Genomic DNA, 12803 nt, shown 5'->3' on the forward strand with positions numbered 1-12803 from the left:
CAATGCCGTCCACAGTTACTCTTCCTTAATCTCCACCAACTCCATTTTTTCCCTCCATGTAACTTGGTAGCTCCAGCTCACTGTTGCTTCCTTCCTGGTTCAACAGCTGTTTGAAATAGCCTTCCCACAGCTTCAACACTGCACCCCTCTCAGTCACCTTCCCCCACCCACCCTTAATCACCGCCCCTCCCTTCATGTCCTTGCTATCCCCATTCATGTCACAAGCCAATTTATAGGTAATCTTCCTCCCACCATCCTCTTCCAACTTGTTCAACACCTCCTCTTCCACACCAATCCTCGCCTTATCAACAGCTCCCCCGCTGCTGTCTTCCTCCACACATACAGGCTCAGCAACCCCGCATCCGGTTGCCTTCCTCTATCCTCTTCCAAACCTCCTTTTTTTTTACTGCCTTAGCTGCTTCCTCTGTCCACCATACCTGGTTTCTATCCCTTGACGATGCACCCTTTGCTGAAGGTCTTCCACACAACACTTCTGAAATTCCCCTAAATGCCTTTCTGTACTTCTTCCATTCCTTCTCCAAACCTTTGACTTCTTCACTAAGTTGCTCATACCAGGCCCTCACCTTCTCCTTGTACTCTTCAGCGACGTTTCCCCTGCACTTTCCCTACCAAATAACTTTCCGACCCCTGCTCGTAACCTCCCTCCTTTTCTTCATCGTCACCACAAATACCACAGGCTTTTCCAGGGTGGTAACATGCTCTCTCAACACTGCCTTGCAATCCTTAACCCTCCAGAGCTGATGCTTCCTTACCACCACTAAATCCAGTTCTGTTCTATGCTGTCCGCTTCTATCGGTAATCTTGTGGCTTTCCTGCTTTTGAAAGAATGAACCAGCTATGGCCATTCCATTCCTTGCCATCAGTTCCATCAGCTCTTGACCGTCTCTATTCCTTTTTCACCAACCAAATTTACCAACACGTTCCTCTTCACCTGGCTCCACTACTCTGACATGCGCGTTAAAGTCCCCGTTAAAGTCATAACTAACTATCCCTCCCATCTTTCTACTCTGATCACCTGCTTGCTAATCTCTTCTGAAACTATTATGCCTACACCATGAGTCCTTCCATCCCCACCCGCATGCAACATCTTGTATCCACCAACCTCCTCCCCCTGTCCCCTTTCCTTCACACACATCATATCCAACCTCGTTCTCTGCATCATCTCCACCACCTCAACACCTCTTCCACCCATCCCCACCTCCCATTGATCTTATATACAAACTATCTAGCTGAACCTCGCTTCTGAAGCTCTGCCCGCCTGGCAGAGCTAGTACCATCATGATTAGTTTGGGACACTGAGGTCATCAATCAGCAATGCTGCCCTGGCTGACCTGTTGGACCTACTACCCTAGGCAGTTATCATAATCCTGTGTGCACGTGCATGTGTGTACACACACACACACACACACCCACACCCACACCCACACACACACCGCTCTTTCCCAATTTGCTCCCCTCTGCCCTCCCTTCCCTCAAGGCACTCAAAGCAAAGTTAAAATAAGTAGCATTTCAAAGTAAACACCACAAAAACTTTTCCCACTCTATTCCCACCACTCAGTTTGACCCCTGTCTCCCTCACGCAATCCTCATCTGCCTTGCAAAAGCCTACCTGTGCAGAATCTCTACCAAGCCTCACACTCTTGGTCTGCCAATTTCCTGCTGTGCAGGGCCGACCCACGAAGGAAAACAGACCCAAGTCCACAGGCCCAAGGGTGAAACACAACCCAACTTGACAAACTACTGCACCTCACCGTGTGTCGAGCCATGCCCACAGGCACAAATATAAGTGTGATATCAAATTGCTTTCCAGAGAAATTTGAATTATCCACCTATATTGCACACTTCTAACTTCCCATAAATGTTTAATGAGGAATCGTATCACAAAAGTGAAATCTCTCTCGCGATGAAATTGAATCTATGGGGATGATCACTTTGCCATCGCCAACAGGTCGGTGGTCTCTTTGTCTTCTTCCACCTAATTTCTGGTCTTGCACCCTCTGACCTCGCCATGCTTTGTCCCCCCAGGTATCTGCAGGATGTGAGCAGTCTACCAACTACCACTTCCTAGTGAAACTGCCTAAATCCAGAACCACTGCTCACCTCCATTCATTTATTCCTCTTTTTCCCACCTGTGGAACCACCTTCCACATTCTCTTCAATCACATTCATCCCTCAAGGTCTTCAAGACAGCTGTTCACCACCATCTCAAGTCGTCCGCGATTCAAAACGATGATTTTTTATACACCCGTTAAACTACCCTCCAAAATTTTTTGCTTTTGTATCTATCTTGCCCACCCCTTGTGTTCTCCTCTACCCCTCATTGTTACCTCCAACACTTGTTTGTCTGTCCTCGTCTACTTTCTCCCTCTGGCCTCCCTCATGTTGTGGCCTGATCTGTTCTGTGTCTAAGCTTCCACGGGCCTAGACCATGTATAAAATAAAAAATAAAAAACCCAAACTTTTGCACAGGAATAATACATATAGTTAAACAATACCACAATGCATGGTAGTAAATGACAAGAAGTGAACTTTACTCCAAAGTAAAATTGTATATTTTTTGTTTGTGAATTTGCCATAACAACAATGGAGACTTACAAGGGTCACCGGCACCACGTATTTGTGCAGAAGAGTGCGCAGGGCGTAACATTCGTTGTTGAGTACACTGACAGGTCGAGAGGTTCCTTTATTCAAACATCGCCTGGATTAGGACACCGAAAGTTGGGAAAGAAACAGCGAAAGGTGCAAGGGAGGGGGAAGGAAGGTTACCCTTTTACATCATCCACGCACAAAACCAAGTGGTCACTAGAGATGATTACATCATTTGGGGTACATATTTTGGGGGCATTTTGTGTGCCCTTTTACAAAGTCTGGCATTTATCTTTCTTGTAAAGCTTGGCTAATAGTATTGATCGTACTTTACAAAACAGACAAGTTTTTCGTCTGCTCAGTTACACTTTCTCTGTGGCCACCAGACAAATGTGTCGGAGAGTGAACAATGATTATTGTATGCATAGCTTTTGTGGAAAGTTTAAAATAATCCCTCTTTAAAATAGAACACCAGTGGGACATGGTAATGATGTGGCACTAGAAAACAAGAACAGTGGCAGTCGGGAATCGAAAATAAATAATCGGAAGAGCAAGTTTAATTAATGCAAATAACAGCTCTTGAAATGACCTTGCCCGCTAGTCAAAAAGCTGTGCATAGAGCCTGTGAAGGGTAAGCTGCTTTACATGACTGAATAGCATACATTTAAAAGTGGAACTGAAATCAGAAGATGATTCATTACTCACATCGGTTACCATAAAGTCTCATTCAAATGCACCTGTAACCTACCTGACATCTTCTATAACGGGAGTTTGAGTGACCCTGAAGTTTCCAGGTGTGTGAGGGCTCTGTGGGAGGCTGCGGTCTCGGTGCAGGGGTGAAGACAGTGGAGTCGATTGGAAGTACAAATCTCCAGGAGCCAACAGTAGGTGTTCATCCTCCTGGCAAGGACAGCAAAAGGCTTCAAAACCCCCCGATTTCAGCATGCAAATAAGCATTTAGTCCAAGGCTAAGCATTACCTCACTAATGAATATTTTATCTGTATAATATATATAGATATATATATATATAGATCGCTCAGTTAGTGTCCAGTTCGGGTCTATGCACAAGCGCCGCCAATTCTACAGGCCACACCTACCCCCATCTCACCCAGCGTCACCAGCACCACCCATTTATATCTATCTGCAGTGCCTGGTGTTGGCTTAGCGGTTAGGGTGCCAGCTTGGGATCCTAGGATCCTGGGTTCGAATCCCGGTCGATCGCTGAATTAACGCCAGGGGGGGTTGACTCAGCCTGTCATCCTTCCGAGCTCGGCAAATTGAGTACCAGCTTGCTGAGATGAATGATCCCGGTGTGTACCCCGATTTAGAATAGGTACACCGTATCCCTGCGCATCCTAAGAGCGTGACCAAGGGTTGGCACCAGGAAGGGAATCCGGCCATAAAAACATTGCCTCAAACAGGGAACCATGATTGTCATGGGGCCCGCAAGGCTAACCCCTGCTCTAGTGGGGAAAATGGCCTTAAAACGATCATTCATATTCATTTTTTACAGTGCCCTCCATAAGAGTGGAACAGTGAAGTCAAATTTGTTATTCTTGCTATATACTCAAATTTGGATTTGAGATCAAAATATGAATATGAGACAAGAGTACAGAAAGTTAGCTTTTATTTCTTGGTATTTATATGTATACAAGTTTTACCATTATAGAACAATAGCACTTTTTATGTTCAGTCCCCTCATTTGAGGTAAGCATAAGTGTTGGGACAAATGACTGACAGGTCTTTCTTGTTGCATTGATTGTTTAAACACAAAAGAGCTATGAATATCTAGTCTTGGTTTTAGCCATTCATTGTCTTTGCCTTTGGAGTCAGAAGACAAAAACCAACACGAAAACCTTAGAACTGTCAATGAAAGAAAAGCAAGTAATTTGAAAGTGGGATGAACAGAACAATTCAATTAGAACCACAGCACAATAATTGGGCATAATCAAACACAACCATTTGGAATATCTTGAAAAAGAAAAAAACACGAGTGTATTTAGCAATAGACAACGACCAGGTCGGCCAAGGAAAACATATAAATCTCCATATTATTGAGTGACTGGGCTGAAGCCTCCGGGTTGGAGGTGACGCTATAGTCTGAGCTGTGCAAACGCCATTGTCTGTGCATGCATGGAGATCGGGAGGAGCGCTCGTCACGCTCCACATGTCTCATCTATTCACCCCGATCGCACGTACTTGCTGGATTCTGTGGATTGCATTGGCAGGGACAAATATGTGCGTGGCAGGCACGTGTTTGTTTCTTGCAGATTATACGATAATTGCTGAGTGAGACATAATTCATGGCTGATGTTCTCCCTTGAGGTCAAGAAGTACCATCAGAAGTACAAATAAGTATATATATATATATATATAGATACAGTCATGTGAAAAGGTAAGTACAGTACACCCAATGTAAAGTTTTGACTTTTTCAACATATTTCAACATACAGCTATTTGATCTTCATTTCAACAATATTGACAGATAAAGGTGATATAATATAACAAATATCATGAAACATTTACATTTTGTTGTCCATTGTATAATTTAAATAAACATAAATGCAAATTTCGCATGTGGAAAAAGTAAGTACACCCCTACATTTATCACTACTTCAAATACCTAAAATTTGAATCAGGAGCACCAGCTCAGGTGCAAATGAATCAGAACATCGTTAGAGAGGATCTTGGAGGAACCTGTCTTATTTAAACCTCACACATTTAGTTTGGTTTGCTCTTTGTTGTTGAAGTGTGCGGCGTCACCATGCCTAGTTCAAAAGGGCACTCTGGGGCCTTCAGAAAGAAGGTTATAGATGCCTACGAGTCTGGGAAGGGATTTAAAAAGACCTCCAAACAATTTTAAATCAATCATTCGACTGTCCAGAAGATCATCTACAAGTGGAGAAGATTCCAAACAACTGCCAACTTGTTCAGGCCAGGCTGCCCCAGCAAGTTCAGCCTGAGAGCAGACCGCAATATGCTGAAAGAAGTCTCAAGGGAACCCCAGAATGTCATCACGGGACCTACAGGTAGCTCTGGCCACTGTTGATATCAAAGTGCACGAGTCTACCATTAGAAAGAGGCTGCACAAATTTGATCTACATGGGAGGTGTGCCAGGAGGAAACCTTTGCTGTCCAGAAAGAACATCAGGGCAAGACTAAAGTTTGCCAATGAACACCTAGGCAAAGACCAGCACTTCTGGAACAATGTGCTCTGGACAGATGAGTCAAAGGTAGAGCTATTTGGCCACAGTACCAGAAGACATGTTTGGTGAAAACCAAAGACAGCATTTGACCACCAGAACCTGATACCAACTGTAAAGCATGGTGGTGTTAATATTGTTACAGTTGCGGTTTTAGATGTTATGATGGGCCGAGCGGATGGTCCAACCGCGACCGTTTCAGGATCCCCAATTGGCCCGACTCCCCCAACGTTGACCAGATCGCACCACGGATATTCAATCGGGAAACCTCTAAAGCGACCGAAAGAGAAGGAAAAGAGAAGAAGACAGAGTACGGAGGAAGAACAGATTTATTATACACACACAAGCAAAAAGAAGGAGCGACCAAAATTATTTACAAGCAATGGATGGAAGAAGCAGTCACACAGTGCATCGTTAGCTTATACTATTCAATTTACTTAACCCCAGGACAACGATTAGGACAGACGACGTTCACACTTACACGGGGGATATTGCAGGCAGGTATGGCTTGAGGTGGGTTGCTGGAGAGGGAAGCAGGGTCGGAGGTAGCAGCTCTCAATTCTTTTCGTTTTTGGCGGGAAAACCCTCGGTCGCGTATCCGCTGCCGATGCTGTAGACGTCACGCGCTGGCTCGGTCACACCTGTTCCTCTCCTTCTGGTGGAGCCGTCTCCCTCCTCTCAGCGCGTCTCTTCAAACCTTGTTTCCTCCCCAAGTATCTCTCCTTTTTGGTTTGGAGCGTCTCTCATCTCACAGCTCACAGCTCGGGTCCTCTCTCATGTCATCTCTCAAAGCAGTCCCTTCCAGTCGCTTTTATTACTCGGGGCGGAATCAAGCCGCCGGCTGCGAGGGCACGCCTACCGGGTCGCCCACCGCGGTGCTGATTGGCTGTTAGGGCTGTCCGATTTCCCCCTTTGATCATGACGACGTGCCACGCCTGTGAGTTGGCGGCTCCTACCCCCCTCTTCTCCGAGATTAGCACATGGGCAATGGCGGCTTGCGAGATTGAACACCACTCGCACCGCTTTTGAAAGGAACTTTGGAGAGCGGAGCTGATTGGGGAAATTGAAAGGGGCCTACGCTTATTTTGTTTGATACAATGCAGAGTCAATCTAGTGGGAAACACATATTTAACCTACATAGAATAAGGAAATAAACTATTTTAAAAGATATATCGTGGCCTGTGTGTAAGTTTCATGGAATTAACTAGGAGGACGGCTGCGACCATTATTTACATTACGAGGGTGTTACACACAACAAAACCATACTTTTCACATTCGTTACACTTCCTCCAAAATTGTTACACTTCTCAAAAACCGTTACACTTCTCAAATTCGTTACACTTCTCAAAACCGTTACACTGCACCCTCCTTTCTTCAGGCCCGTGCTCGGGCCTACAAAACTTTAACTTAGTGTGACACGTAGGTGTAATTCCCTCTACAATTAACCTGACCCTGAGTGTGACAATCTTAAAACACAAATAAATATGTCCCCCTGCTGCATTGCACCCTGTCTAACAGACTCAAGCCCACAGCTAACCGAATTACGGAATTATTCTCAAACTATACATTTACGGTGGGGAGCATTATTTACAGTAACGTTATTTTTTATTTACAACGCAACCCAGGACCTGTGTTTTTTTTTTTGTTTTTTTTAGGGAACAAGAAAAAGAAATTCCTGTTGGGAGGGAGGAGACAGCACGCATTGCATCGATGCACCAGTACCAATACCACCAAAGCACCCAAAAGCACCACAAAGCACCACAAAAGCACCTCTCGGTGCACAGTCACCACGGTTCATAATAAACACAACAAAACAACTGGTGGTGGTCTTCTCTTTCTCTGCTGGGCCGATGTTCTTCCCGACGTCTTCTGGCTTCATGCGGCCTACTTGGAAATAATAAAAAGCACAACTTGTGTTCATTTTTATTTAGGGCCTCAGGGGCCAACTAAGGGTGGTCCACCTGTTTGGCATAGGTGCCGCCTTACTGAGGTCCGCAAGCAAGATTCCCTGGCCACTATGGCCGGTCTCCAACAGAGGTGCCCTGCCTCAGAACCTGGGGTCCATCAAGTGGTACTTGGCTGCAGAACAGCGGTCCATAAAGTGGTACATCAACGCAATGCATGCTGGTTCTGGGAATCTCGTGCGCACAATGGCCACCTCACGCACGCTCCCCTCGGCACCCAATGGCGCACAGGTCCTTAAGTGGGAGACAAAAGGGGGGAAGGCAAATGAGCGAGGGGTAAGGTCACAAGGGTACACGTCAATAAAGGCAATGCAGGGTGAAGTGCGTACGGAGAGCGAAGTGAGAAAAACTCGTCCCTACCGTACGTCACCCCCCTGTCACCTACACTACCCTTGCCCTTACCCCATATTTACAAGAATTTACACCTTTACAAATTCGTCACTACGTCTTGTCTTCCCCATCTTTCCCTTCTACACCAAATTCGTCTCCAATCCCTCTACTTCAAAATTTGCCATCACCAATTCATCATCAATCCTCATAAGGAGGGAGAGATGGAATTATGCACAATGTCACACCCACGTCATGATGCGTCTCACATTCCAAACATTTGCACAGTAAAAAATAATCAAAACATGGCATGGTGTGGAGTACCTGTCCTTTCAGGTGAGTGGATGCAGATGGTGCGAGGAGACTTCATCCTAACTACTTTCTAAATGACATTAACACACTTTACACTACCCGGGGTCTCTCCCTGCCAATCCATTGGCCAACTTACACTATGGGTTCTAAAAACCAATTCCCATTGACCAAACTGTGGTACTTCTCAATTTGGGGTCTCACTCCCCCGATTCATCTCCCGGTGCCCTCGCACAATTTCTGGGCTGCGACGTGTAGCTCTCCCAGCAGGTCTACCCACCTGCACACCTCCACCACTGCAGTTGCCACCCGAGCTTACCTAGCTCCTCACCCTAACCTAACTAACTGGGGAAAGCCCCTCCTGGCTCTGTCACCCCACTCGGTGCCCTCTGGCACTGGGCTACCCGGGTCCGTCCTCCGGATCCTCGGGCCCCATCCACAACAACTACCGGCTCCCAGAGCCCACCTGCGGCCTCACCTGGCCGACATCCTCACAGTGGTGGAGTGCCCAACCAACTACACACACTAACAGGCTACACGCCCAGCCATTTCCACAACACTAATGCACCCATCCAAAGACCATTCTTTCACCCGCACCACAGATGCCAATATCCAACCACAATTTACCTGTACCCTCTACCTAACACTTACACTACCCGCCCCGGGTATCCGTGATGGGGGTCCACTCTTCCCCCATTCACACCTTCGCACCATCCACTCCACTCCACAATTTCCACCATACTCACTCCACGACCATCCATTCCAATACTCCATACCATTTATTCCATACACCTGTCCTCCATTCACCTGTCGTTGCACACCCGTGCAATCATACCTGGTGCCACCTGCACCCTCCTCCTCTTCCTGGACCAGTTGGTCAACACAACACACATCACCATCACTCACTCATACACTGCTCCACACACCTGTTCAGTTGCACACCTGTGCAATCACACCTGTTCAATCTTCAAACACACGGCATCATCTCAACTAACTACTCCCCTCTGAAACTTGCGCTTCCCAGTCGTCCCTTTAAACTATTGCGCTCCCACGTCATTATTATCCACACTAATCTACCTGCGTCCCCACTACAGGTATCCTTGTCACTAACTAACCTTAACGTCACCTAATGTCAATCTCTTCTAGATCCCTACACACGATATCCTAACCCACCCGGGCTAGTTTTCACTGCCATCAACCCCATAAACCTAGTGCTCCTTTGCCCCCCCCCCCCCCCCCGTGAGGGATGATGGATTTGCCATCCCACCACATCGGGGAGGTCCTATCAATTTCGCTCGTCCAAATCCAACAAATCAAAAATTTGCCATTTACCGCTAATCACCGTACCAATCATCAAATTTTGCCTTTTTCTAATTTTGGGTCCAAAACACTATCCTCATCACCCGTCTACTTATTAGATCCTCTCGGTGCGCCAATTCACGTCTACAGCCCGGCTTCGTACAGCCGAGCAATGAACGCGGGTTGTTTGGTGCCGGCGGCTGGATGCGTCCGGCACTCGGTGCAGGGACGGGGGCTAACCGGTGCCGAGATCCCACGCACCACCTCGGCGCGGAGCCATCCAATTGCCCGATCTCGACCTGCCGGAACGTCTCAATAAAAAGTGGTCGCCATGACGACCCTTCCTATCGGGCTGCCCGCTCCGCCTAGTGGAGCCCGGACGCGGCCGTTCCAAGCGAGGCACAGCGTGGATCGCGTACGGCGGTCCTTTCGAACCCGCCGTGGCTCGGATCCCCGCTGGTTCCCGCGGCACGCGAAGCCCGGCACGCACCGAGGGCCCGATTCGGCTAAAAGTCGCTCTAACCGCTAACCCGGTTACCGTCGATGCCTCACCTGGATGCTTACAAGCATACGCTACCCCTTTCTTGCTCATACCTCCAGCTGTTCCCATGCTCCTCGTACCTTTCCTTACACACCTCGGTACACTCATTCCGCTCACAGACCTGGTCACACACCTGACCACAGAACACCTTGGCACACATTCGTCGCTCGCACACCTCACCAACACACCTCTTCGCGCCCCTTCCTCGGTCACCTCCTCTGTGACCATCACAGGTGTGCTTTCACTCGCACACCCAACCACGTGCCTCACGACCAACTCAAGTGTGCATTCCCACACACGCTCTACCATTCCAGGTGTGCATCCTTCCATGCCAGGTGTACATCCTCGTTCACCTGTCACAACCAACTCACGCTCCGTGTCACTCTCACTACTTTCACCTCCATTCTTGACAGCGCACTCACCCTTACTCTCGACAGCGCACTCTTTTCTCATGCCCCTGTCCGTTACACACCTTTCTCGCGCATCCTTTTGCGCACACTCTTTCGTTACATCCTCTGTAACTCTCACCACAGGCGTGCATTCTCCTTCACTCTTGACAGCGCACTCTTTCCCCATGCACCTGTCCGTTACACACCTTTCTCGCGCATCCTCTTGCGCACACTCTTTCGTTACATCCTCTGTAACTCTCACCACAGGCGTGCATTCTCCTTCACTCTTGACAGCGCACTCTTTCCCCATGCACCTGTCCGTTACACACCTTTCTCACGCATCCTCTTGCGCACACTCTTTCGTTACTTCCTTCGTAACACTTACCACACCGCGCTTCCATGTACCCCCTCGCACACGCGCTACGACCGACTCACTCTCGACAGCACACTCACTCCTTGGCGTGCACTTTTTCCTCACACACCCCATGGTCGGACATTCTCGCACACCTCTTTTTTCGCACACCTGACCTGTCACACACTTCACCAACGGCCTCTCACGAACACCCGGGTCCATAGCAACCCCCAAGCCGACTGAAGCTTTCCTCACATCATGTACATTTCCGATTATATCGCCACTCACCTTGGCACCTCGTCTCCGCACCTCCTTTGCCACCTGCAAACTCTTTATTTGGTTAGTGAGCAGCACATCACGATTCGAGCACAGACCTTGTACCAATTCCATTACTTCCTCCCCTATTTCTCTCTTAGTTTCTGTCCGTCTCTTCTTAATTTCACTCACCTCTTCTTCCACTTCCTCTAATTTTTGCTTCACATCTTTTATTTCCCGGTGCGTCTCCTCAAGTTCGTCCTCTAAGGCTACCGTGACCGTCTCTATGTGCATCCTCACCTGCCGGTCCTTTGTCTCCATTATCTCTGTCACCTCGTCCACCCTCATTGTCAGTTCCTCACGTACCATCTGACATTGCCTCTGTGTCGCTATCAAGTCATTTTTAATTTCTTTTTGTGTCGCCTTTAACCCTCCGAGTACTGCAGTGTTCCTTTGAACCTGCTCCACTAACTCCGTTTGTCCCTCTGTCAGCTGTTCCACCTCCTCCGTCAGGTCCTCTATTCCCCCTTGTAACCTCGCCGTATTATTTCTCACCTCTTTCTCCATACGCTTCTCACCTCGCTTTACCTCCTCGCGTAGCCCCGAAACCTCCTCACTCACACCTCGTCGTATCTCCTCCATCTCTTTTGTAGATGCCACCCTCATCTGTCCCAATTCATCCCTCTGAGCATCCAGTTTACTTTCTAACCCGATTTGCACCTCCTCTATCTGGTTCCCCATTCGTTTGATTTCCCGGGCAGATTGTTCCCCTATTTCCCGCAATTTGTCCTCCATCCTATTTTCTAACCCCATTAACCCATTTTTCACCTCTTTTATCCCGTTGTCTAACCCCTCAAAATTATTGTCTAACTTCTCACCGGTACCCCTCGCTTCGTCCCTCATTACCCCCATTTGGCCCTCCAATCGCTCACCCTGAGCATCCATCCGGTTCCCCATTACCCCCAATTGCTCATTCTGAGCCTCCATCCGGTTCCCCATTACCCCCATTTTTGCCTCTAGCCTCTCCATAAGGGCCCCCATTTGTAACATAAAAAGGTTCGAATCCACCAGCGGCGCTGCTACGGTCGCGGGCGCGGTCGCCGTGGCCATGTGCGAGGCGCCATTTTGCGCGCCCGAAACCTCGTGCGCGAGGACGCCATTTTGTGCGCCTGATACCCCCTCAACCGCCTCCTCATTGCTCTCCTGCCCCCTTTCTTCCCCTAAGTCCTGGGTTACCCCTAACCCGTCTATCTCCCCCACCGACATCCGATCGCCTTGATTGTCCATGGCGCGATCTCAAAATTCGGGTTTTATTAAACAAAATTTCGGCAGCTCGTAATTTTGACCAAAAATTTATTTTTTTTCTACACCTTTTAAAAATTTGGTTCGGGCCTCGAATCCCACTCCCAGACACCAATTGTTACGTAATAACACAATTGGTGTCCAAAATTTGGGCTAAATAAATTTAGTCCCAGGTTCGAATCCCAACTCCTGACAACCAATTGTTACGGATCGCGGTTTAGATGTTATGATGGGCCGAGCGGATGGTCCAACCG

General features: G+C 48.0%; 1 protein-coding gene across 6 annotated transcripts in view; it reads right to left on the bottom strand.

Annotated features, from left to right (window-relative positions):
* Positions 1-12803, bottom strand: part of TMEM94 (transmembrane protein 94) — a 187630-nt gene that overhangs the window by 105400 nt on the left and 69427 nt on the right. For all 6 annotated transcript variants that reach the window (XM_078779433.1, XM_078779430.1, XM_078779435.1 and 3 more), the window contains 2 exons: positions 3356-3507; positions 2617-2719 (listed from right to left, as the gene is read on the bottom strand). In XM_078779433.1, coding sequence (XP_078635559.1) covers positions 2617-2719; positions 3356-3507 — 255 coding nt within the window. The remainder of the gene's footprint in view (positions 1-2616; positions 2720-3355; positions 3508-12803) is intronic.

This window comes from Myxine glutinosa, chromosome 5 (genome assembly GCF_964187855.1).
Source record: "Myxine glutinosa chromosome 5, kmMyxGlut1.1, whole genome shotgun sequence".
Lineage (NCBI taxonomy): Eukaryota > Metazoa > Chordata > Myxini > Myxiniformes > Myxinidae > Myxine > Myxine glutinosa.